General features: G+C 34.9%; 1 protein-coding gene across 1 annotated transcript in view; it reads left to right on the top strand.

Moving 5' to 3' along the window:
- Positions 1 to 27870, top strand: part of igsf21a (immunoglobin superfamily, member 21a) — a 190172-nt gene that overhangs the window by 52928 nt on the left and 109374 nt on the right. The window contains exon 2 of the mRNA XM_032548854.1: positions 2321 to 2433. Coding sequence (XP_032404745.1) covers positions 2321 to 2433 — 113 coding nt within the window. The remainder of the gene's footprint in view (positions 1 to 2320; positions 2434 to 27870) is intronic.

Genomic DNA, 27870 nt, shown 5'->3' with positions numbered 1-27870 from the left:
GAGCTGAACAGTGGTATAGTGGTTAGGACTGTTGCCCCTCAGCCATCACACCCATTCTAACATTAAGCAGATACATAGAACAAGCCAGTGTGTGGATATGCTACCATTTTCTTAAGCTGAACAAAAACAAAACTAAAGTAATTATTTTTGAACCTATGAATAATGAAGATTTGTTACACAGCTGTAGTTGGTAAAGCTAAAAACATCGAGAGAACTACAAAACTGTTGAAACACTGAGTTCCTTTAAATCAAGGCTAAAACCCAGCTATTTAGAGTTTCCTTTGATTAATAATTATTGATTTCTTTCACTGCTCTTTATTTTGCCACTATAGCAATGTTTCTTTTTGGTATGTTTATTGTGTTTTGTATATACAGTATAATTTATACTGTTTTGTTAGCTAAAATATACTTTACAAATAAACTTGACTTGACTAGCAAGAAGGTTGTGTTTCTATTTCAGCTGATCTGTTTTTATGTGGATTTTTTTGTTAGATGTGTGTGCATGTGTACAACCACACCTACACACCCCCACCTGACAACCCCCCCCCAAAAAACCTGTGATTCCATGTAGAGGGTGAACTCCTCCCTTTTCCCTCTGAATATTACCAGTCATCCAGCTCCCACAGCCCTGCAGGAAATAAAATATATGTAGAGATAATCATGCATGTGGTTCGCTAATATGCAATGCAATTGCTTATTGTGTACTTCAAAACAGTTTTTGAATAAAACTAGTCTAGTTTAGTACCAGAGTAAATTATAACAGTCCATTTTTCTCTCAACAATATTTGAGTTATACATTAGATTTTTTTATATGGTCATTTCCATTACTTACCTTTTCAGTTGTAATTTGGATATTGATGAAAGCATTTTTTTTTGTCTTTCCCTACTTTTTGCACAGTAAAATCAGTGGTGATCCCCAACTGTCTGCATGACAGATGAGATATACCCAAATGAGAACATGTGGTTAAACTTTTCTAATTTGTAATCGAGTTGGTTAACAATTAGTACTGATAAGTAATTATTTAGCTGATGACCAGGAAGTGCTTTCTAGCATTCATGGAACTAACTCGTAGCTTTTTGCCTGTTACTCTTTAGTGGTTATTATTCTCAACAACATTTTAAAAAGCTGCCTTTTTTACAAAGTCAGTGAAACTATTAGCTTTATTTTTGTTTCGGTAAAATGAAAGCTGGTTAGATGTATGAAAACATTTGGGACATTATTAAAATCTTCTGTTTCACAGTGGAAAAATGCTCATATATTTTCCAAAGATTGTGTTGGCAAACTGGCCACCTGCTCTTAGATCATACGATGGAAAGTATCCTGCTGGTCAAAAAGTGTTGCTATAAAGAGTAAACAGATGGTTTGTTGCTACGTGCCAATTTATGATGAGCTAGGGGTGAAATAAGTGGTTAGTGACCATTCCAACATGCAATTGAAAGAAAAACACGCAAGGATAGAAAGTTTAAGAAATTTAAAATCTTAGTGTAAAAATTATGTGGGATTTTCTCTAACTCCAGTCTTTCTGTACAAAACTTTTCTGCAACATTTTCATGGAAACTAGCCACACTTTTCATGTACAAAATAATTTAAGCAAGATCCGAAAACGTATATTTATTTGGTACCCATTTTCCAATCAACGGGTACCAAAAGCACTTGAGAAAACAAGATCATTTTGGGAGATTTCTTGTTTTTTCTATACATTTTGCATTTGTTAAACTAATCAATAACAATTTTATGAAAATGTTTTACATTGCATAACAATGCAAACAGGAACTGCCATGGTAAAAAAAAAAAAAAAAATTAAACAGAAACATGGTTTTAGCAAAGCAAATAATATTTCACACAACTATGTTCATTCAGATGAACATAATATTTGTGTAAGAAAACAGAAACACACTGCATGGCAGTGGTGAATATGTGTGACGCTTTGGAGCACATTTTATGAGATATACTTGTGTTTCTTTGCATAGCTGAGCATGATGATGGAATCATGATTATGACGGAATCGTCATGCAAAATGCAACCTTATTTCCTGAGTTAATGTTTCTTAAGTGCTATTTACTAAGCAATTTGAGATTCCATGTGGGAGAGTGTGTTGATTGCATGTACAATTCACTCAAGGATGATGAATGTAATTTTTCCCATAGAAAAATAAGGCAGAATAAATTTTATCTTTGAAAGTAATTTGACAACTTTTGAAATAATACTTTTTTCTTAGGTCAAATATTAACTTTTGAATTAAAAAAAGGATATTGGCAATATGTTTTAGCAGCATTATTTAATTAATCATTTTTTTCATTCCTTTTGTGTATTTTTCAGGATATTTGACAGTTACCATAGAGCCACTGCCTCCTGTTGTTGTCGGTGAGACTGTAACCCTCAAATGTAACTTCAAAACCGATGGAAGGCTGAGAGAGATTGTTTGGTACAGGGTGAGTATGCTTTCAAAGCCATTAAGCGGCTAGATGGTCTTTACAACATCCATATCTGTTATTCCATCCATACAGTCAATACCAAAAGCTATTTCACATGCTTATTGTGACATTAGGAAATCAGCCATGCATGATCATTCAGTCAATAACGGAAGCCACATCACGTGTTTATGGTTGTTTTAAGGGAGCAGCCATGTCCTGTCATGCTACAGTTTTTAGGAGACAAGCTGTTATTTGGGCCAGCTGTAAGAGATGCATAGCAAAATGATCCTTGGGAATTTGTTTTCACCATCTGATGGTCATCATCGTCATTTCCTAATTGTTCACAGCTGGTGATTCAACCATCATTTAAATCCCAATTGTGCAAGTGCCACTAATAATTAAATTTGGGTTGAATGAGGAAACAAAACTTTATGAGCATATAAGTTTGTTAAAAAAAGAAAACAAGCATGCTGTGAAGTTGTGCCAAAACACATATTTCCTAAATATCTGCTGGACATTACACTTCTGGAAAAGGACATTTGTTCAACTTCAAGACAGTGAAAAACACTTGAATATAAAAGTCGAGAATGCTTCTGCTGCCACATTCTTCTACAACCTTTTGTTTTGACTCAAATTTAAAACTTTAAAATCATTTTTGAAAGCTATGCATATTTGCGCCAGACTTTGTCAGTGAAACTGATAAATGGTGAATGTGGGAGGTTGCAGATGAATTGTAGATACTGAAATGTCATTGATGCGGTCTGTTTTTATGAAATGCAATCTTGCTGCTATTGAATCACACACGAATGATTAATGAGTTTCCCAAACAAGCAAGTGCTCAGTCACATGTATTGCTAAGGTGACTTTGCTGATCCTGCTTGAACTATTGTATCCCTGCTGCTCTAAATGCACCGGGTGGTTCAGACTTCCTCCAGATGCTGCTTTTTTGAGAGCCAACTGAATGTAAAAGCTCAGCTAGCTCCAAGTGATTTGCTAAAAATTCTGATTAATAACTTAACAATTCTTTAAAAAAAAAATAATGGTACAGAAGGCATATTTTTGCAACCTGTGTAACATGTATGTTTGCTATGGCCCACTTGGTGGTTTCCCTGTATTGTATAGTTTAAAAAATGCATCTTAAAAAAAGCTGTAAATTTGATTTATTTACATCGACTTTGTACAAAATGTCAGACACTTTACTGCATTTTCAAATTTATTATCTCTCCACTGCCAATGCACAGATGTCCATTCTTCTGCAAAATGTTAAAATATCCAGGGCAAGCAAATGTTAGTGACAGACACAAATCTAAAATAAAGTAATGATGACAGATTTCTTTTCTTTTAAATTTAATTTGCCAAAGCTATGCAGTTAAAATCCATACTCATATATATAATTTGTTTTGTTAGAATCAATACTCATACTATAAATTGTCAGTATGCGGTGAGTTGGTGGTGCAGATTGTAGACCAAGTAGGATAATAAGTTTAAATGAATGTCAGAAACACAGTCAAATGGGCAGCAAGGCGAGCGGAAACCGGGCCGATGCACGTACAAGGAATGACCACCAAACGCACATTAACGAGGACCGACGGAACAGAACAGGTTTAAAAACGGAGGTTTTCACAGAGCGAGCACAATTCAAGGGACAGACACGAAGAGACGCAAGGACACAAAAAACTCTAAATGAACACAGAAAACACAGATCCTGACAATAATTTGTTTTGTTGTGTAGCTTGTCAGGGATACAATCTATTATAGCATACATTTCATTGGAATATTACCTTCTATAAACTGGCTATTTGTATACATAAATTGACTTTTGACAGTTGAAACACTTACTGCGTTCATGTTTCCATCCCTCACACAGTCAGTTGGCCTACATAAACTTTTCCATGGTATAATTATTGACATTTTTTCATGCAATCATTACAGCTTACATTTCTGCACTTTACCCAGTAATTATTTCACACCAGGTTTGATAGCCAGAACAGTACAGCATCAGACTACAGTGACATTTACCACGGTTTCACTCCTGCAACCTCAACAAAAAACTATTCACTAATGGGCAGAATGTTATTGCTTAGCCAGGAATTTTGTCTTTGGACTTGCCTCTGCTTTCTCTATTTTATGATTGTGATATAAAACAGTGTATCTGTACTTATCTTTCCAAATGCTGACCTTTCAAGGTAGGACATAAAGAGATTTATGGCAGTTTGTCACAGCAGCGAAAGTGATCTATGATGTTAAGGGGAATGCGCAATTTCATTTAATCAAGCTGGGTCTGCATCATAGTGCATTGTTTTGCTTAAATTCTGTCAGCTTGCTGCAGTGTCCATGAATATTTGCTGCTTTGAGCAACCACTTTGAGAATTGAGCTTCCTGTATTAAGTATTCTCATGAGGAAAGTAAGGAGGTTGTAAGAGAGATTTGCCCCATGTCTCTGGAGTCTGCTGCTCAGCACAACTGCTGATGAATTATAAATCAATTACCCACATCTTGGCTGCCAAAGTTTCTTTAATCTCTGCCTTTTATTTGACTAAACACTGTTGACTCCTCATTTTATATCCTGTTCAAATGGACTGCAGAATGATCTTACCTGGGGAATCTTTGCTTTTTTAAAATTCAACCAAATTACATTAAAGGCTGAATAAGCTAAATATTTCAACATGATCATTTGTCGTGCAAGTGTTTGACATATTCTGTTTGAGGATAGAGCTTTCAGACTTAATGTGTCAGAAGATGTACTGAAGTTAAAGCGATAATTATTGCTGAAAATTTTTCAAACAAAACCTTCTCAAATTTCTGCAGTTATATCCAAAACTTCACACATGAAAATGATTTTCTTTGAATCCCTTTAATGAAGAATATTTTTATTTTAATGTGACTTCCCTCCATGCTCTTGAGGGTCTATTGGAAAAATTACACTTTTGGTTAGTCAGTAGCTAAACAGTTTTTCATCATTCAAGCTTTAGGTTCAGATGTTTTACTTACTATGTCTTCAGACTCCACTTCTGTCTTATCTAAAAATATTGAAGACTATTGATTTATGTTTTTCTCTTGAGCTGCTGAAGTGATTCCCAGGTCAATAGCTCTTGTGCATTTTACATCAGAGAATCTTGTTATCTTTACCCATCATACTGGATAGCTAGGTTTGTTTGTTCTTAGTTCATCTTCATGTTTTATTTTTTCTAAAAATATTCTTTGTTAAACCAGCAACATGCTAACTTGGGACAATCAACATCCCAAATCTTTGATTTTCACATGATCTCGAATTGAGGTCTGAATACGTGATGTTTTGCTGTTGTGTGTGAACCAATTACATTTAGAAAATTCACAGCTTTATAGCTCATAGCACATTAAATACAGTACAAAACATTTTTTAGGTAGTTTGAATTTTTTAAATACTTTTTTGTACAAAGAATTCCTGGATTCCTGACTATGTGCTGTTTCCTCAAAAGTAAAGTAGAAAAAAGAAACTGTGTTTATGTCAGAAAGGTTGAAGAAAAACAAAATTATATAACATGCTTGTGTTCTGTGAAACCAGTGTGTGTATGTTGGTTTTATTGTTTATTTCAAGCAAGCAAAAGTGGTCTAGCAAAAAAAAGAAAAGAAAAACAGAACAGAAAAGAAAAAAAAGATCTTTTTTTTTCTTAAAAGTTCGGTATTTTTTCCCAAATATTTTCCGTGTTTAACAGAACACTCATAGTTCTAGGGCTATAAAAGCAGCATCCCCCTTAGAAATCTTGTTTTTTGACAAGATTACATTATGTGTATGGAATTATTATTTCAACATTAATTTCATTGAGGAATTCAGCTGCCCCAAAGCTGCATGCAAGGGGGATATAAAATTCAATAATTCAAAAGAAAAAGCTCAGTAATACACAGAATCCGAACACTTGTAAATGTAGAGGTGAAAACTTCTCCCAGTCTATCCTGCACAACCTCTTTTACTCTCTCCTGACTTCCTAATAGCTCTCTCTTTGCACACATTTTGCTAGTGATTTCCTCAAGCTTTTCAGGTTTGTAACTATGATCACTCATAGAAATGCACGTTTGACAAAGAATGACAGATGTGGCCTTATAGGAGATTTTTCTTCCACTAAAACAGTTGCAGAGTTCTTGGTGTAGTATGTCTGATAAAATTTGCATCTACTGGGACCCAAGAGTAATCGATTTAATTTATTTTAAATGCTTTGATGGGAGATTTATTGTGTTTAAAAGTTTCTGTTAAAATATCTGTTGACTACATAAAGATGTTATTCTAACATTGCAGCAGCCTTTTACCAGCTGCAATAGCAGTGTAAATAGTCTTGCAGTGTGGCTCCCGGCCTTGCTGGTCAGCACCCACTACTCTGCTTTAGGTTTGTCCATGCTGACACATATCTGATTTTAATGACTGAACATCAAAAACACATCAAATGTCAAACAAGACAACTTTAATTTAAGTTAATATATTGTAATGTCTTTTTGTACCACATGTAATGACTTTATTTTTCATGTTGCTAGTGTGAACAAATAGTATCATTTGCAAAATCTACTTTTCATTAATGTAGGTAGGATTATATAATGTGTGTAAAAGCATCATTACTTTTGTTGCAAATATGAGTCAGTCTGTAACACACAAAACACATGTGGCTTCAACTAAGGAAAACAAAACATAACATTAGCAGATTCTTATCTTTTTATGCCTTCTACAAGCTTTTCTGATCATAATCGTATATGAATAGAACCTCTTTTGATGCTCATATTTTGTTTCACTCAAGATAAGATATGGAGACAAAAAGTACAAGTGAGGGAGAATGAGAGCAGCCCACAGTAATGGATGTGGTATAGCTCAGTATCTAATGTTTCAAGAGCAAATAAATGAGAACCTTTCAACTCTATATGATATTGCACTACAGGCCACATGACTGCTTTAGCGAGTGGTGAACTGGCAGACTGCGGATTAAGCACCACAGATATGTAATGCCAACAAGCTGTCCTCTATGCTTAACGTCATTGCAAATAGTGATGATGCATATTTGATAGTGGGATACTAATGTGATGGCTCTTTGGAACAAGAGTTTTAGAAAGGCAGTGCATGGTTAGATGCAGCCTCTAAAAGACAAGCACAATCATCTCATGCTTGTTTTAATTTGTGTCATTTTAATTAATACGTGCATATGAAACTTCTCCCAGTGGGCACCCAGGTGTGCTAAGCTGACAGCACAGGAGCAAGTGGTGTCTTGCTTGTTGAGTGCTCCTATGTGCTGTGTTTAATTTTAATCACTGGCTTACCCAGCTCTTCCCTTCTGCTCACCCAACCCACCCTCAACTCTGTCCACTATAGAATCTCTCTCATCTGTGACTTTACCCCTCTGGGATCCTTTTCACACCAATAAAAGTATCTTCCCTAAAACATTTTCTAATTAAATAAAAACCTGCCTGCTAGTTGAGGCATTTTCTGCAAGCATTTGCTTGAGTTAGCTTTGTCCATTTATCCAGTTTATTTAATTTATTTTGACATGCTTGTATTTTTATCCTGCGCTCTGAGACACGTCTCTCAATATTTCATGAGGTCAGGTCTAATAATTGACTTTACATGGTAGCATTTAATATCAGCAACACTAAAAGAAAAATATGCACTATCACTTACAAGCTTTTTGTTCTACTCAATCAAAAAGATTATGTATCAGTTTATATATGAAAACTGAATTTGCAAATGTTTAACTTTTGTTCCATACATATTTTTTTGTTTTCATATAAAATAAATGGAGTAAACACTCTGTATCAGATGCTAGTGGTGAAACTTGCTATTCACACCCTCAGCGAGTCATCAGTGTTTTGGAACTAGGTGGATGCCATAGAAATGTTCCAGTTGTGTCAGTCTTTACAGCGTCTGTTTGAATTATAAATGTGTACATTCTCAACTTACCCACTTGTTTACCTAAATTGTTTACTTCTACATTTCAGTCCTTCATTCTTTCACTGCAGAGGAACTGTTTATCTTTGTTTTGAAGGACAACTGTTTATGCGGCATCAATGCACCGAGAAGTGAATCAGAACATGTTTAGATTGTTTCCTACTGTGAGTTTCAATGTCTTGATTGTCATAAATATTTGAAGTTGTAGCACAAAAACACAGTGGCTTCAAGCACATGCTGCATGTGAGACACAAGGAACAGTGATTCTTTACCTGCTGCTGAAAATCTCTCCAACCATTTCATGCTAATCAGAGTTGGCATGTTAGACTCTATGCTGCTATTATGTTTTATGTTCTCAGTTCTTGTAATAGAGAACGAATATTTGATATTGGTTTACATCTCTTCACATATGTCGAATGCTGACATTTATGTTCAGCCTTTTACAAAAATCAATTGCTTATAATATCCAGAAAGGGCAATAAGAAAAGACAGCCATAAATTGTAATTGTCAGCCTATGTAATCTCTGGATCCTTTTCAAGGTTTAATGAAGCCATCTGCCTCCTCAAATTGATAGCTTTGACAACTCTCCCAGAGTTGTATTATGGGAGTATCACAACTGTATATATGGATTTGCTGGGAAAAAAACAACCTATAATCTATCTATTATAAAAATATATTATTTTTTTCTAAATTATTTGAGTAAGTCGTATGTGTTTTCTTAGATTTTCACAGTTTATTTAATTTGAATTATGAAGTATGGTGCTGCATTTTTTAATAGAGAGGTGTATTCAGGTTATCAGTGAATCTGGTTTCCTGTCTATCTAAATGCTTCACCATGGGTTCAGGAATGCGTCTTAGACCTTCTAATAATTTGTTAACTACATTCAATAACCCTTTATTTTTTATTTTTCATTATTTGTTTTATTTAGTTGGTGAGCTTTCATGCTGCATGCACATTTCCTAAGCACTGACATATTGCTTACTCTGGCTGACATTTGTATTCAGCCTTATTCATTCTGGTAAACTTAAGAGTATTTGCAAACTGCCTGCAAAAGTGAGCTCTCAATACCAATATAATTTCCTATGGAGCACATCTAAAAGCTCAAAAAATGGCAATAGAATGTTTCATATTCATGAGTTAGAATTGCTGTCAAAGTTGAGATGTAAATCCAATTCAGAATCTGTGGCAAAACTTAAACTTCACTTTTTCCAGATGACCATTATCCAATATGACAAAGCTTGAACTTTTTCTGGTAGGTCTCTAGATGTTCAAAGCTGGTAAAAACACGCTTCAAAACACTTGCATTCTGACTCTAAATGCAGTTAGAATGGACTACAAAGTGTTCACTCAGAGTAGCTGAATGCAAATTCAAGTCACATGTTTTAGATTGTTTAAAAATATAATACAATAAAAAACATTCATCATCTTCCTTCTTCGCAATAACCCATTACTTTGTGTCAATATACCAGATAAAATATCACATAAAATTGCAATAAAATAAATTTATTTATACTTGTGCTTTTGATTTCAAATAATTTGGAAAAGTTCAATAGGAATGGATACTTTGCAAGGCGCTCCAGTAAACTGTTCTCTGTCTAATTGTTACACCCCTATTTTTCACAAAATAAATTTTTTTTTTTCAGATTTACTCGTGGCCCACATTTGATAAATCCAATTGAAGATGCTGACAGTGTCTAAGCATGATATAACAGCTATGCAAATGACTTATCTCATGTAGTCGTCAGCCAAGGAATGTAGAAATGCATTACCTGAGGGCAATGTGTCACTAGATTTAAGCTTCTTCCTGTCATGTGCTGCTGCCAAATTCAGTGGCAAAGATATGTTGCTGGATACTTGCCTGAAAAGTGGAGTGTTTTTCTAGCCAGTAATCCTGTTGCTTGACTGCAGAGAAACACAGGAGGCGTCATATGTTAAATCCTAGTTCAAATTCTTCAAGACAGGGTTGCCTGGGCAACTGGAATCCCTGACTTCACAGGAGAGCTCACAGAGCGAGTTCGCACAACACACTCCTCTGGGGGTTTTGGGTGTCTAACTTCCTGCTGTTTAGTCCCCAGGTGTGAAAGTCTAGTTTCAAAAATTTGCTGTCTGAGGTGTCATCTACTGTTTTATTGTCGCATACAAACAATTCATCTACCTATCTGCCTCCCTGTATGTTTTTCAGCCTGGTTAAAAGTTCCATTTATTACCGTAAAGAGTAGCACAGATCAGTATCTGCACGACTCAGAGTGAGTCTGTGCCAAAAAAGGCTTCAATGTCCATAGTGCTGATCAGGCTCTGAATGTCAGGAAAATAAACATCACTTACATCATTTGCTGTAGAAAAAAACATTCTTGGATTTATTTTTTGCTCTGCTTTTACAGTGCAATATTTTTGTCTCAATGCTGTATGTAATCATCATTAATAGTTCTGATTCTTACCTTTTTTTTCACGTTTTCCTGCTGCTGTTAGGCAATTAAGATGACAGTTTGGCTTAGTTTTGTCTGTAAGAAAGTGCTAACTGAGTCATTTAATTTGTGTACTCTGCTGTAACATGTTTTGCCTTCCTCTTTAAACTGCTTGTTTGGCCGTATAATATTATTAAAGTGAGGAAATAAGCATCACACTACCTTCATGTTGCCTCTCTGTATGAGAAGAATCAACTTTATATTTATATATTTGTATCATATCAAGCAAATATTGCATTTTATGTACATTAGTTGGGAAAATCATCTGTTCTGATCACCAAAGAACTTAATGTAAGGCCTAAATGTTTTCCTGCAAAAAGGACAGAACTTACCTGCCTTTTTGCAATAGCTTTGTGGCATGTTACATAAGATGTTTATTCTTTTCCAATTTTCTGTTTTCAATACAGTCTAATTTTACTGACTGAAAATCTCAAGTGCAGACGTTTTTGCTTGTTCTACGAATGTGATTGGCAGAATTTCAAGAGATAAATGCATAATTATGATGTCAAAACATTTGCATATGGGCAAAACAATAAGATTCTTATTTCCATACAAACATACATAAAAAGAATATATCGCTTTATATTGCTTTTACAGTCATATTTTTGAACTTCTGTTTTGGTGGTGAAATAAGTAATGTAATTCCCCTTGAAACTGAGGTATAGACCTCTGCCATCTTCATTAGCCTGCTGCTCTGTGCCGAATGTGGTACCCCCAGGGGAATAGGAGATAAGGTGATATGGATCACTGCACTGCAACCTTCTCCTTTTAAGGATGTCACTGGGGCAAATAAGCAGCCTGTTATACAAGGAATGATAATTACACACTTCATGTCGCCAAAGTACAGGATGAGTCCCTTTTGTTATCCACAAATGCTAATGGAAACAAAGGGACAGATCATTGCTATTCCTGTCTGAGAGCTTTTGCTTCTAGTGACTGGGATGACAATGGGATATTTTGTCTCCATGCTGCCTAGAGTGTATAATACCTCCCCATTGTCAGCATCTCCCAGAGCTCCTGAGGCATCTATCAAAAGCATACTCTGGATCTAATTAATGAGGTAAATGAACAAATGATTGTGAGAAGGGAAAAAAAAACCGCTATGAGGTCACTTGATTTTTCTTCCCCTACTGACTCATTTTACCTCATCACTGTATAATTAAGACATGCTATAGTTCAATTGCTATAACATACTTATTTACATTGGAGAATAAGTGGATGTGAAGCATGGTTAATTAATTTCTCTAGAGTAGACTGCAAAAGTTTGGTTTATAATTCACCACACCAAGGAGAAAGAGAATAACTGATGAAATGATGACTTATAAGGACATATGCCAGCCAGGAAATCATTTATTTTAGATGGCAAGAACCTTGCTTCTGCTTGTGTCTTTTCTAGGCTTACTGTCTTTTTTTATACATTTTCAACAAATCTTGAAAAATTATAATCCCCCAAGCAAAATCACCAATACCAGATTTTTGAAATCTATTCTTACCATCAGAGAATGATTAAACAAGAAAGTGATTACTTAGCGATTAGGAGTGGATCAGAGCCTCTTTGTGACATTTGCATTGGAGGAGGAAGTCATTCTCATGCCAGAGGAGTCTTAGCCGTGGGCTCTTCTCTGGCTCAACAACACACTCTGGGGTCCTATGGGGGTATAATGGAGCAAAACTATTACTTTTTTAGTTTATGCACTTTGTAGCCTCCTTTCTTTGATACTTTTGATGAACTGTGTTTAGATGCACTTTCACATGCGTAAGAAATCAATAATAAACACAGACAACTAATGTGGTTTTCCACTTCTTAGTTGATGTACTTCTTGTTATAAGATTCCTTTGTGTTAGCTGATTCTTTTTTCTTATTTCTGTTTAATATTTTATAGAGTGTTTATGTGTTACTGTGATGCAGTTTCTGCATGTGGACAAATTATGGAGTGATGCTTATGTTTATAATATTGCTCAGCATTTATGTGACTTATAAGGACTCTAACCTCACACACTAACACATGACCATCACAAAGAGAGGCTTTTGAACACTTTGCTGATGAGATGGCAGACTGCACTTCACCTCTATCTCCCACAGGACACCGTGTTCATGATTTTCTGAAAGATTTTCAAATTTCAAATTGTCAGACCACAGGTGAGTTTTTCCATTTTGCCATCTTAAGCAATTTCAGGCTCAGAAAAGGTGCTCACATTTCTGAATCTTGTTTGTTGCATCACTGCATTTTAACTCACTTTTGTTGATGCAGCAGCAAACTGTTTTCACTGGCTCTCATTTTCAGAAGTGCCCATCCGGAGATTTACACTACACAATCATGTCTGCTTTCAATGCAGTACCGCCTCAGGGTTTCTTATTCATTTTGTCCTGGAATTTTAAAGGGGTTATAAATAGTTGTCATATTTTTCACAGCATCCAAACCTTTTTACAAAGATGGGGAAAAAGTACTTTAAAGAATTCAGGCAGTGCTTTGCCTTCCTCAGCAAGTCATTTGTCTTTTCTAGCGACACATTATCCCACTGGTATAGGGATACAGAAATGACCTATAAACCTTTTCACATGCTGACATTGTCATTTGGATTTAGACATTACTAAACATGTCAATATGTCATGATTTGTTTATGTTTGCAGCTTCTAATCTGTCACACGGCAACAAAATGACAACAACGACATTATAATTTTACTTTGTAATAAACTAAAAACAATCTGCTATTTACAATTCAAAAGCATTTTTTATATGGCACCTCATTGTGACACTCGAAGCACTTTACAAAAAAGTAATTTCTCTTTAATCCAACATACGTTCCAATTGATTCTAGTTATCAAACAATGTATTAAGTTCAGATCACTATTGAAATTAGCTTAAAAAATGTCTATCTAAGGAAACCAGGCTAATTTCATGGAGTCATTGTGCTTGCAGAATTCACTTATCCTGGACGAGCACATAGCGACAGTGCTGCTTGGATTGCATATGCATGGATGTAAGGGAGAGGAAAAACTCCCCTTTGAGAGTATGAAACCAGGCAAGAGACCATCTGCCAAGACCAGCAGTCTACATGTAAATGTTAGTTTTTGTTCAAGTAATATTAGTGTAATATTAGTTAAGGTAATATAAATGCATTATCGGCTTTAGTAAGAATCACAATGACTGTGTCTTCACCACAGTCTGATTACTTGCTAATATTCAAATTTATCCTGATAGCTGGCATAAAGTTTCATTAGTACATTTATCCACAAACACAATGGATATTAGATAGTAATTATTTCTATGTGAAAAAGTTGGTTTTGAGCATATCTCACATTAGCAGCTAGCAGCTCCTCTAACACTTCAGTTCAGAGGATACTTGTTTGGCAACATTTAAGCAATGGAGGATTCCACACTTCTAAATTAAGATAGTATGTGATGCAAATATGAGATATGCTGAAACCCAACAGAATTTCAATGGGACTTCGTCACAACAGATCATTTTTATGTTGTAATTTGGTTGATTTGTTTGGTTTCAATTACCATTACAATTTATTATAACTCAATGTTTTGCCACCTCAGACAGTGGTTGTCTTGGGATATATTAGTATGAGATTTCACATGGTGTGTGTGTGTTTGTTTGTTTGTTTGTTTGTTTATTATAATGAGAAGTAGAGATTGCAAATACAGCTTTCATGTTGTAATCTACAGCTGTTTTACATATTAAGTTATCAAAATTCCATTGCTCATGTGAAGAACATGGTTGACTTGTTTTTTTCACACTTGTAACCCTCAACCATCTTTTTAGGTTTAACATTTTTATTTTTTTAAACCCTTATCATATTTAATAAAGGCACACCCATACTTGAAAAATAAAACCTGTTGTTAAGCAGCTAATAATGTGACATTTTACAGAGACTCTTAATTTATACACGACAGGGCATAGGTTTGTGCAAAGGGTGTTCTCTCTCTCACTTGGGAAGTCATAATACAAACGATTAGATAATACAATACACCTGACAGTAGGGTTGGGCAATAGTTTAAAGTTTTGTCATAATTTTTGTGGTACTATTGTGATAAAAAATAAAAGTGATAATAAAAACTACTTATTACTTATGTTTTAGATAACTGTATGACTGAGATTGTGTGTCACATTAATCATTGCCCCACAAACACAAATACTGCTCTTGAAAAACATTATTATTTGTAATACTCTTCTGTAGGACACCAGTCACATGCAGACGTGTGATTGATATGTGATTTATATATAGACATATATTTTGAAATATATTTGTCTATATTTGGAAATATAGACATATTTTCAAATGTATTTATATTTATTGATGGTTACATTGATCAAACTGTGGAGAAAGGAGTAAAACTAACAATCCTCTACAAAATGGACAACTCTGGGGGTTTTGCTTTTGCTTTTGAAAGCTGCCTTGGAAATATGCATGTGCTGGGCTATTCTTCTGCAGCATTCATAGTGTGTATAGTTAAAAAAAGAAGTCTAATGGGTCTAGGATACGCTAACGTGTTTGTAAAATTAAAATGGTTTCATTAATGCACAGTTCATTATTACAACCAGTGACACACTTTTCTCTGAATGTGAAAAGGACACTATGAATTTTTAAATGAGGGTTTAAATGACCCAGTCACCGATCAGAGCAATAATATAGACTTGGCCCTGTCATAACCAGACCAACTCTGCAGCCAAGGAGAAACAATTAGAGTAAAGCTTCTCTTCCCCCAGTGGGTTAAATGCAAGTGGAAAGAGATAGGTTTTGTAATAGATTTTTATCCGTGTAAAATGAGATGCTGACCTCTAGGTTCAAGACACTCAAAGGCAACAGAGGAGTGGTACAGCACAGTCCCACTGGGGCTAAACGATATTCATCCAGGACATCATTCTTATGCTGGGTCTGAGTCACACTATCAGCCATGACAGCTGCTCATCATGGCACTTATCGCCAGAGAGCCTCTAAGGGTTTTGAAAGACGAGATTGCATCCGAGCAATCAAGTTCTTTTTTTAAATGCCATCTCGTAGCTGTCGAGTTGGTCTTGTTATCATGTCATCTTCATGCATGAATGAAAGGGCAGCACTTTAAAATTGTATATCTTGTTTTTAAAGCAAACTTTTTTTTATCTTTCTATTCCCTAATATGCCTGAGAACTTGTCCTTGTCTGTTGCGACATTGTTTTTAATCCAACACTCCAACATATATTTAAATCAACCACAGACAGATTTTTTCACTCATTAATTATCCAGCATTTTTGGATATACTTTTACTGACTTAAAACTATTTTGTGTAATTCATGCAGATTGTAATTTAATGCTGATCTTATGCCTTGCAAACAGGACCAACAGTGACACGATAAGCTAGAAAAGACTGAATTTGCAAGGTAAGATAATCCTATAGACCATAACAAGTACAAGAAACAATTAAAGCATTTTGACACTATGTTTCAGTTACCTTAAAATGAGCTATTATGGTATATTTTACAAAATTATTAGAATTGATTAAAACTTTCATTCCAAACCGCTTCTAGGTATTTAAAAAAAAAAAAAAAAAAAACCCCGATTCTGTCAATTAAAACTGTTAAAACTATGACAACCTTTTTAAACATTAATGGCTTGTCTACAATGGTTTTATGAGTGTCATTTCCTGTAATGCATTCTGTAAATATTGAGCAATGTTTACAGACAGTTTTGAGTGCAAACAGTTTTCTCATTTACATCTTACATGTTTACATAGACCCTGTGACATTAATCAAGTGCAGCTCATTTTCTGCAGCCACCCACAAACGCTTTGTAATTAATTTCAGAATCTAAGTCTGCTGTCTCTCATAAAACATTTTGCTTTGCAAAAAATGTTCTGCAATCCAGTTGAAGTCTTTGAGACAGAGCAAGTCAGGGGAATTTTATGTCTATTAGACCACTCATCCCCAGGGTAATTTTGAGTCCCCACAGGTAAATAAAAAAAAATAATAATAATGAGCTAGTGTTTATTGAAATGTGTGTAAATGCATGAAATTTCTGAATTTACCTACCTGATTTATACTGAAATGCATTCCAGTCTTAGTGAAACTTTGAATAAGAGTATGTGTTTACTTTATTTCACTGATTGGTTTCATCCCAGTTTCCCTCCAAATTCAATGACAAAAATGCATAAGAATCAAATCATTTTGTTGGGTGGAGGTGGAAACAAACAAAAAAAAACTTTTAGTAAAATGGAAACAAAAATCATGAGAACTGTATTTTTAAATTCTTATTTGATTTGGAGCACAGATCTGTGCTCTCGGTCATCTAAATTAATTTCTAATTATTACATTTATATTAACTATGATTATACAATATTATCCATTTTCAGATTATTGTTTATTTTTTATTATTGTAAGCAAAAAATATTATATGTTATCAAACAACAGTATTCAATTAAAGCAAACATATTTCTTTTTTCAAGATAATGGTCCCAGTTAATTAACCAATCTCTAATGTGTAACTAGATCACATACTCTTCCATGTAAACATTAAAACAAGTCTGACTGATCTGTTACTTTTTTTAGAGCAGAGAAAAGGAAAACCCCAGTTAATTTCAGATGGTCTGGAGGGTGATACACAACCATTTGTATTCCCAGAAACTTAGTATATGTTTGTCTAATGACAGCACGATTTTCATTTTGAAATTTTGTATTAGCTGTGTCATGCGTTTTGCCTCTGCTCCAGGGTAGTAATGTAAAAAGTGTTAGGTCAGCATTATGGAGTCTTTATTTAATACATAGTGAGCAGCACTTTAGGCCTTTATCAGCTGAGGCACACTCAAGTAACTTTGAGCCTGGCTGGATCATCCTACCCTTTTTACACACTTTCTGCTCCAGTTCCTTCTGATTTACAAATTGCACACTTTGTTTAGCAACCCACCACCCCCATATTCTGATGTTAAACAGCTTTTCACAATCTAAGCCCTACAAAGAAACATTTGTAATTTAGCTTAGTCTCTGTCTCCCTTGATGATGAGTCACATGTGCTGTGTATTCTGATCGATCACCACAGAGACAAATGTTATGTCAGAGGTCTCCAAATGAAGTATTGACAGAAGCATGCACACATTTTCTCTTTGAATGCCAGAGATGCTGTTTGTTCATACAAGATGGAATAAATAGACCTGAATATCTCCTTGCCATTTTTCTACTTGTTAGCAGGTCAAAGAGATCTTACTATAAATAAAAGAAACAAAATAACAGATCAAAACAGTCAACGCGGAGACTGCAGCCTCACCATCCCTCCACTGTCTACAGTACTGTTTAAATGCCAAATATTTAAACATTCATACCTAGTTCTGCACAAGGATTGAATCTCTGCCCATGAACAGCTGAAAAGAGTATTTTTACTAACACTGTATAAACTGTATAAACATAACTTTGTTTTCTGTACTGTTTAACATTTAATCAGATTAAACCTGCCATGTTTAGGTCAGTTAGAATTATCAAAATTGTTCCCATTTGCGAAATGCCAGAATATTGTGAAATTCAGAATCTTTCCATACACTAAGCAAGGAAAGTTAAGTTTATTTTAAAAAATTAATTTAGTGTTTTTGAGTGGTTTTGGAATGGCCATCATAAAACACTGATCTCAGGAAGTGTGTGAGCATAAATGAAAAAGTGTGCGTGAAAGAGGCAACCTACAAATGTGACTCAATTATGACGTTCTTTTTTTGTTCCACCTCTCTTACGAACTGCAACAAATATTACAAGATTACAAGAAATTCATTTTCTCATGCTAAGTTTGACTCTGACTTGATGCATTGTATCTCAATTGCTTTAGTAATCCTTTATAATCATGTTTGCTTTATTGAATTGAAAGAATGCAGTTATTGGATTTATTTTTGGGACATGATTTTAGTTTACTTTTGGTAATTCCAAAAGAAAGTGGATAACCCTGTTCATGGGCACTGACATAAAAGTATGCCCATAAACAGGGTAATCAAAAAGGAAAAGAAAAGGCACTACAGTAATATATTTTTGCTTTTGTATGGTGCTTACAGCTACTCTTTTGTCCGTCGTAAATTATATTACATTACTTCTGGTTAAAATAGCTGTATGAAAACTATAGCACTGATTATTAGTTGGGAACACTGGATTTGTGGGACAAAATTACCTACAAAGGATAGATATGTTTTCCTGACAGAAAATAAAGAGAGCATTTTCTCAGCATTTAGACAATTTGAAAAGCTCTTGTCACTGCTGCCACTTAAATACTTCTAGTTCATTTTACTCAGTTAAGGATCGCTCCAAAGCAGAAAAGACTATTCACCCATATCCCCTGGTCTGCTCAGTCAGCCTAGTTGGTATAAACCAAATAGATAGAGCAAATGGAACTTTATTGGTAATGCAGCGTGTTGAGTTATTGCTATGGCTTAGTTTGATTTAAAATGTTGGATCTATTTATGTGTGGTCTTGTGGTAAAACAGTGCAACAGTGAGCTCACTCCGCCATTGCTGTTATTTACATTCTAATTTTGAAAGGATGTACAGAATATTTGTCTAATATTGAACTATGTAGTGCTCCGGATATTTCTGTTCAAAACACAAAAAGTCAGTGAAAGACAGAGCTCTGCCAACAAATAGGATTGTTTGCTTTTTTTTTCCTGATGGTTTTACATCTTTGGAGTCACTGCCAATGATATTAAATTAGCTATTATATATTTTTAATGACTTTGAAATAGTTTAGCTTGGATTAAATCTTGTGTGATCTCTCACTAACTGCACCTCTCACACTGAGTGAACATGTCTGCCAGCTTGATTTAACCAATAGAGTTAAGTTTACATTTCAAGCACCAGCCCAAATGTAGCATAACACAGTCTCTTGAGTCTTCTTGGCATTCAGGAATGCTGAGACAGTTGCCTTTTTTGGAGTTTACTAATTCATCACGGCAATCAACTGTAAAATACACTCACTTTAAATGCCAGTAAATCCTTTGAGCTTTGCTTTTTTTTATTTTTAAATATTTAGAACATTGCCAACTGATGCATTTTATCATGTTAATGAACTTGTCAGAGTCTGGATGATACACATTGAAGAAGGGTTCTCATTTATTTTTCTGTCATGTTCTGAAAACACTTAGATTTTAGCATTTTCCTATAACTAATGTCTCAAAAGGAAACATAAAAAATAACAGCTGGTATCAGTTTAATAATTTTCACTACTACTTGAAATGAGTTGTCCAATGAAATTATACTTTTTTCCCCCTCTTTTATTATATCCTTTTCAGACATTATGCCACTCAGAAGTTTATCCTGAGCACCAGCCAACTGCTTCGTCTTCATATCTTATTTTCTTCTAAATTTCAAAGTAATCACCTTAGAAAATGCTAAAAGTCCAAGAACTCACTTTCATCTTTAGGCTCCCTTATAATTATTCTGAAAGCCATGATAAAGTGCTGCATTTAAAGGCCTCCATCTCAACTGGGAATTTATTTGGTCAGGGTAAACCCTTTTCTTCACCACGCTTATATCTGTGGCCTTCTAGATAAAGTAATTATGCAAAACTTAATTCTTTTGCTGTTTTTTCTTCCCCTCAATCCTGCTCTCTGTGTCATTGTTGGAACTTTTTTGAATTTTGTTTGATAATATTAGATTTTTTAAATCAAAAATATTACTAAAAGAGATTAGTGTTGACAAGATCACTGGAGATCTAATGCAGACCGAAGTTAAAAAGTGCAGAATTGCATGTAGATTATAGTTCCACTCTAGCAGTCTATGAATGATTTACATGCAGTTTCTTTAGAGCAGCTATTTAAAATTCATTAATGTCGTCTGAAATCTTTTAAGACACCAACATGTAGCCATTTTGGTTGAGCCAATAAGCATTTCCTGATCACACAGGGGTCCTGTATAGAGGTTTATCAACTATTTCTTTATCTCACTTAAACAAAGTTTATATTAGGCTCATAAAGGCATGGATTAGAAAACGCCACTTTAGTAGTCTCAATTAAGAGCTGGATGTTCTAATCTTGTTTGATGAAACCATGATGTTGCCATGCTGACACACACACTCAAGTGGAAAATCACTAAAATATAAACTTTCATAGATGGCTGGCTCCAAGGGGTGTGCTCCTAATTGCTGTCAGTTCTGTAAGACAGAATATGAGTAATGTACAGTAAGCTGCAAAAAACAGTTTACTGTAGCTGTATATTGTAGTTGCTCAGTATCATTTACTGTGAAATAGTGAATTTTCTGAATCTTTCTTTTATGGTTTTCTTTTCATGCAAGCAAGTTCATTGTCATTTATTTAATACACTGTAAAAAAAAAAAAAAAAAGTGAATGAAAATACACACAGCAGCCACTTTATTTTGTTAGCTTTTCCAGTGTTTGGAACCTCATTTCCTTCAGGACTGTGCTATAATTCTTCATGGAAAGATTAAATAGTGTGGAAAAAAATTAATTTCTCACATCATTACTCTGCCAGAACTGATCAGGGCAAGAAGAATTCATACATTTTGTGTGTTTAACATCAAAATTCTGAACTCTACAATTTAAATGAAAAAGAAAATACAGACGTATTGGACCAGGATCCATTTTTTAAATCTGCTGTTAAATTTTATTGAGCCTGTTCAAACTGGAGACATGGTATCGTTTTCTTAGGTAACAGGAATGGTACTTCCTCTGTTATTGTAGTTAATCTGCTTCAAGATTCAACAAGTTGGGCATTCAGGGACAGTATTCTGAATATCTTTGTTTTAACTCGGGCTGTAGCGATGCACTAACCTCGCGATACAATACGATACGCAATATTCTGCTCATAATACAATATATTTTCAAGATTTTCTAAAATATTTTAGAGGGACAGAGTGATTTTAGTGACATTTTGTGACTGTTCCATAGACTTAGATTGAAGTTAATTGAACTGATGGTGTAATACTGGTGTAATAAATGTTTTTGTTATACATTTGCTTTGTTTAAATGTTAATTGTGTGACCTTGTGCATTTGGTTATGCAGAAAATTAACATTTTTTTTTAATTCATTTATATTAGATAATGTAATTTATCTATTTCATTAATAATTGTAACTGGTTGTTTCATTACATGTCATTTTTAATGTACATGTGCAGCTGGGTAAAAAAATGTCATGTGTGATAACTGTCATTTAATTCATGTGGATTTGACATAAAACTCAAAGTAGGATTTAATGTTGATACAGATGAAAAATCCATACTTTCTGAGGGAAAAAAATATCAATAAATATCATGGAATCGATAAAATTACACAGCCCTGGTTCTAACAAGTGATGTTTGGGCTACTTTTACTTTTCTAATGCCTTAAACCATTTCCCTGTTTTAGCAAATTATCTGATTTGCCAAATCAGATAAATTGGCAAATCAAATTATCATGAAAATCCCAATAGATCAGTATTTTCTGTAATACCAAAAATCATGATTTGGTCAAAGGAGCTTAAATCTTTTGTCTTACACTGTCTAATTCCCAAACATTAGACGTCATCTTCATTACATCTTGATGCCTAAATGCATTGTGTTGTTCCTGTCAGATATGTTGATTTGCTATTTGTGTTAACAAGAAAATGAAAAGGTTAACCTAATGAAATTGCTTTTAAGTGTACATCTAATCAGCATTTGAACAAGTGTTTTAGACTTTTGCACGTGTGAATGATGTTGCACATTTGAAATATTTTTACATTGTTCATTTGAAGCTACTTTGTGTTATTTAGCATTCATTTAGGAAAACAAAGAACTTAACTGAGCAGCAAAACTGGTTTCCTTAATTTGCATATGACCATGAATTAGTTTTCATTAATTTTTTCCCCTTCATGAGCCATGTTTGACTCTATGAAGGAGTCAGAGAGTCTCCTTCATAAAATAAAATCCTAAGTAAAGGATTCTATTCCTTCACTTAGTACAATTAAATTTAAAATTCTACCTGGTAACAACATGACTCATATTTAGTAAAGTGTTTTGACATTGCGGATCAGATTTAAAATGTCTTGTCTGTTTACTCGTTCAATTACACCATTCAAATGAGCACATATAAGGCATAAAACCAGTAAAAATTTATTGCATTAGATAAATCTGTCCCCAGGTTTCTTTACGCATCTCTCGGAAGTAGTTAAGTTATCACTTAAGTCATTTTCTCACACTATCAAGTAGCGGGCACAAAACATACAACTCAAACAAACTACTGATAAATTGAGTCTAGAACAGTCTAGAAGTCTAGGAGATAAACTGAATCATAATGTAGTTCTGATGTTCCAATAGCATGCTTTGATGACAACAGTCTCATGCAAACATATCTATGGTGACATTTTTCAAGATAACAAAGCATCTGATTGGATCTGATTTATTCACATCAATCAGACTTTATTGCATATGCAATCCCTCTCTGCTTTTCTTTGCAACAAATGCGTTTTGAAAATGTCTCAAAGTGCAACTCAATGACTGTGGAATGCTTTGCTTACAAAACTTACATCCACTAAATTCAATGTCTTAAATACAGGTACCCAATAATCCTGCTTTTGCATCAGATCTACTCAACAGCAATATATAGTGAAAGAATGGACAATATAAAGATAGGAATAAACAAGTATTAAGTAAATCATTACAAAGACAAAAAAGCATTAGCAATTCAACATAAACAAGTTTGGATCTCATTTTATCACTTTACTTAGAACCTAAATGGCTGAAGGACAAATAATACAGAATCCTAACATTCAACAATAAGATTGTTGAAGATTAGAGATGCACTAGATGTTATGGACTTGATTATTTTAGATGGATTTGATTATTTTAGATGTTAGAAATTTAAGTCCCTGAAATAGGCCAAACGACTTGACATTTTGCTTGGATTTATCCCTAAAAATGTAAGACAACTTAGACTTGAAAAATTGACTTGTGAACATCGCTGGATGTTTATTCACTAATGTTCTCAAATAAGCCTCTGAGGTCTTCACAGCTGCTTTTATACTGTGATTAAATTACACACAGGTGTGCTTGCAGATAAAGTGGCATCTTAAGGCAAATGAATGCACTAGATTTTGTTTAAGTCCCATGAATTTTGTGGTTGTGACAAGGTGAAATTTCTCAAAATAAGTTACTGTATGTACCCGCTGAAAAAGACTGAATTAAACTGTAATTTCCTATGCTTTTTGCCGTTTTTTAACACAAATGGTAATGTTCCACTCAAGTCACTGCATTGAAAAGTGACATTAAAGACTTCTACATTGTAAGTTGTTTTTTCCTTCCAATCTCTCCGAAATGACAAAAGAGCCTGAGGTATTTTTAATCCTATGCTTAGTTCACAAGCATTCTTGTACTAACAAATATGTGGACAGGCATACATTACTACTTCAGAAAGGTGAGACCTTTAAAAGCTTTTTTTTTTTCCCTTTGGTTTTTGCACCGCTTAGCTCTGTCTCAGACCACAGAATGCATTTCATATTCTGATGTTTCGATATTACTAGCACACTGCAGAGATGTTCGTGACAAACCTTGAAATGTATTCTCATGTAAAACCTTTGTACTTTACTCAAAAGACTCTCAATCACACAATTACTGACCTCCACAAACAGATTACCTCCTTATGTTTATTTTTTCCTACAAGCATTAGGAATTATTAAGGCTTTGCAGAAGCATTGTGTACTGTAGTCAAACAGATCCCTGAGGCCTTTTTTTACTCATGCATGTTGACAGCCTATGCTTGGAGCAGACTTGAAGAAATGCATTGAACACAAGAAACAGAACTAATGAGAGGAGATTTGTGTAAACAGGACAAATTCTACTCTCCTAAACCAAGCTCTCTTTTTGTCTTCTTTTTGTGCTTTGCTTCATTAGCCAGTGTTACTTCTTCACACTGCTCTAAAATCTCAAAGTCCTCACTGGATGACTAAAACCTTCTTGAGGCATATGTTACATTATGTTTTTTACAGATAGGAACAAGGTCTCACCTGCACTGATACCATTCCCTTTTGTCCAGTTTTCCTGTGGTTTCTCTTTTCATTGGCACAAGCAGGTAAACACGTATGCCTTAACATGCTCACATTGTTGTTTTGGTGCTCACTTTCTGTACTCTAATTGGGAACCATTGTACTTGGTGTATCTAAATACCAACGTTCTTACTGATGAACTGTGCTTACAAATGCTTTTCCCTACACTGCACCTCTGTACGCAGCAAGTATAAAACCTTGCTGGGAATTACATTGAGAAGGATTCACTATCTTACGAAATGCTTTGTGCAGCACTACTTGGCTGAGTTGTGTCTTGAGCTTGTCATTAGAGCAGCTGATGGCTCTTCTCAAGAAGAATGTGCCCAGGAGGAAAAGGACAGAGATCAAATGAGTGGCTAGTCTCTCAAGTCATATCTGATTAGTTGCTATGTCCAGACACCTCACGCTGTGGGGTGCTCTGCTTCTCACTTTCTTGTCCATTTGAGCATCCACAGCGAAGTAAAGCAAAGTATTCTTGCTGGAGGACTTTTTTGTTGTTAATGAGAAAACGATGTATTTGAAAAACAAAGGACTGATGCGGGTAATTTCCTGACTGATTCTGTGTGTTTTCAGGTTTGAAAATAGATTCTCTTGTCTGCATGTAATTATTGTTGCAATTTTAAAATAATTTTAACCTTACCTTTAGCCACTTCCATAATTTTTGTCTTGAATATGTAAGAACCCAACAAAAATGTAATGGATATACTGATTAAAAAAAAAAGAAAAGTGCAAATTCACTGAAATAAAATCAAAACAGACAAAAACAATGGTGTTTTTAACTCTAGAAATCACAAACAGAACAGATACTGCTAAATGTTGAAAAATAGAAATGAAGACATCAGCTCTGTAATTTCAAAGTAAAGGCCTTGGTTGTGAACAGCATGATTAGATTATAAAAGAGTTGTGGAAAAAAAGAACACAACAGGCCACAAAAAGTCACTGTCACTGGTGGAAGACATATAATTTAAAAGACAATTTGTATCAGTAATAATACAGACATCTGATTCAGTCTGAGAAGGGGAATTAACAAAACAGCTCCCCAGGTCCCTGCTTTGCTTGCTACTTTTGGATGTTTTGCTTAGGCCAGTAGAGATATTTCAGTGGCTCAGTGGTAGAACAGGTATACCAGACATGGAAGCAACAGGAGTCCTGTGTTCGATTCCCAAAGCTATTCTTTCTATCTACTGATGTCTAAAGGCCACTAATGCCAGTTATTTTCTTAGTGTATTTTCTTTGATGTTCTTCAAAGCACTTATAGAAGGATATCCTTGTGTATGAAAGGTGCATTATAAGTTAACTTGCTTTCTTTTCTCGTTGAAAAAAGCACATACTAGCCAATTACAAGTGAGTAAAGAAAATTATAGTGACTCTTGAATATTCCTTCTTTTCATGAAGGTGTGTGCCTGAAGGGGTGCGTGTGTGTGTTCATGCGTTTGGAGATTTTAATGTAAGCAGGATGGTCTATAAAACAAACTGAGGAGACATTGGGATATGCATGGGAGAATTAGTAGCAATGATGCAATTCAAATTTTATGACATGTTTTTTTTAAATATATCTCAATAAAATAGTAATTCAGAAAATGAAACTTACATTTTCCAGTTTTTCCTTTAAATCAATGTTTCTGTAGATCTGCTTGTATGCAGCATTCTGTCAACAGCCAGCTTCTTTAACACTAACATTTTACAGCTCTCCGTACTTGTGGAGGATGTCACAATGGCTGTCTGCTGGACATAACAGGGGCATAAAGTGACATATATAAACAATTTGTCCTTGTTACTATGTATTTCTCTAATTTTCTAAGACATTTTGGGGGTTTCTTTGCTTACAAGTAAAAGTGCTAGTAAAAGTGAATTTAAAACAACAAAAAAACCCTAAATTTGTCACTCTGCATTATAAGCCTTATTCATAAGTTTTAGTCTTTCAACTGAAATGCTGAATCATCTTTCCAAGATGAAAAAAAAATATTGAGATATGTATCCATCCATTTTCTGTTCACCCTTTGTCCCTAATGGAGTCGGGAGGGTTGCTGGTGCCTATCTCCAGCTACGTTCCAGGCAAGAGGCAGGGTACACCCTGGACAGGTCGCCAGTCTGTCGCAGGGCAACACAGAGACATACAGGACAAACAACCATGCACACACACACGTAGGGAGAATTTAAAGACACCAATTAACCTGACAGTCATGTTTTTGGACTGTGGGAGGAAGCCGGAGTACCCGGAGAGAACCCACGCATGCACAGGGAAAACATGCAGAAATTCCCCAGCCGGGAATCGAACCCAGGACCTTTTGCTGCAAGGCAACAGTGCTACCAACTGCGCCACTGTGCAGCCTTGAGATATGTATATCACTCTATTGCCTTAAACCATTTTCTTGTTGATACAAGAGAAAACCACTTTTAAACTGTGTAAACACAGGGATATAATATAAATGGTATTGAGTGAAAAGGAATTGCTTAGTTGTTTGAATACTTGACAACTTTGCAGCAAGACATTTGTCTGGTTTAATGTTGCGCAGGAGTGAAACCTTGACTATCAAGCTGAATCGTGCAAGCAGCCAGTAAACCAGGTGAGAGATGTTTTTTTTTTTTCTGCTTCATTTTTTGAGGGTCAGTTATCTCACCCCAGAAGTATTTCTGCTGTTTGACACCACACCAGGGAAATGCGGAACCAATGTGCTGCACCGGAAAATTAACTGTTATTACTTTGGAGTCTGTTTCATGTCAACATTGCTGGTGTCAATATTCCCACAGGACAGTAATTTTATATTATAATTATTACTGCTAATATTACTTTTTATGAGCGATAATATTTTATTCAAATGCCTTGTGGCAAATTTATCTCAGGCTTGCAAGAGTCTGTGTATGCTGGTATAAATACTAGACTGTGTTGGGTTATATATTGATGTAACACATATTCATTAACACAACTTAAGCAAATAATTTGCTTGCTGTGTACACACAATATCCTGCTGACACAATATTCCACATTATGTTTTATTTCCCATATTTCTCTCTCATTTGTTCAGATTTCTTCTACTCATGGTATTGTTGTCTTGCACTGTAGAAAATATCAGGGGTGCACCGATTGCAGTTTTCTGGCCGATCGGCGATTACCGATCTTTTAA

The sequence above is a fragment of the Xiphophorus hellerii genome, chromosome 20 (assembly GCF_003331165.1).
Source record: "Xiphophorus hellerii strain 12219 chromosome 20, Xiphophorus_hellerii-4.1, whole genome shotgun sequence".
Lineage (NCBI taxonomy): Eukaryota > Metazoa > Chordata > Actinopteri > Cyprinodontiformes > Poeciliidae > Xiphophorus > Xiphophorus hellerii.
The sequence above is the reverse complement of the archived record's forward strand: the minus strand, read 5'-3'. Positions and strand labels throughout refer to the sequence as shown.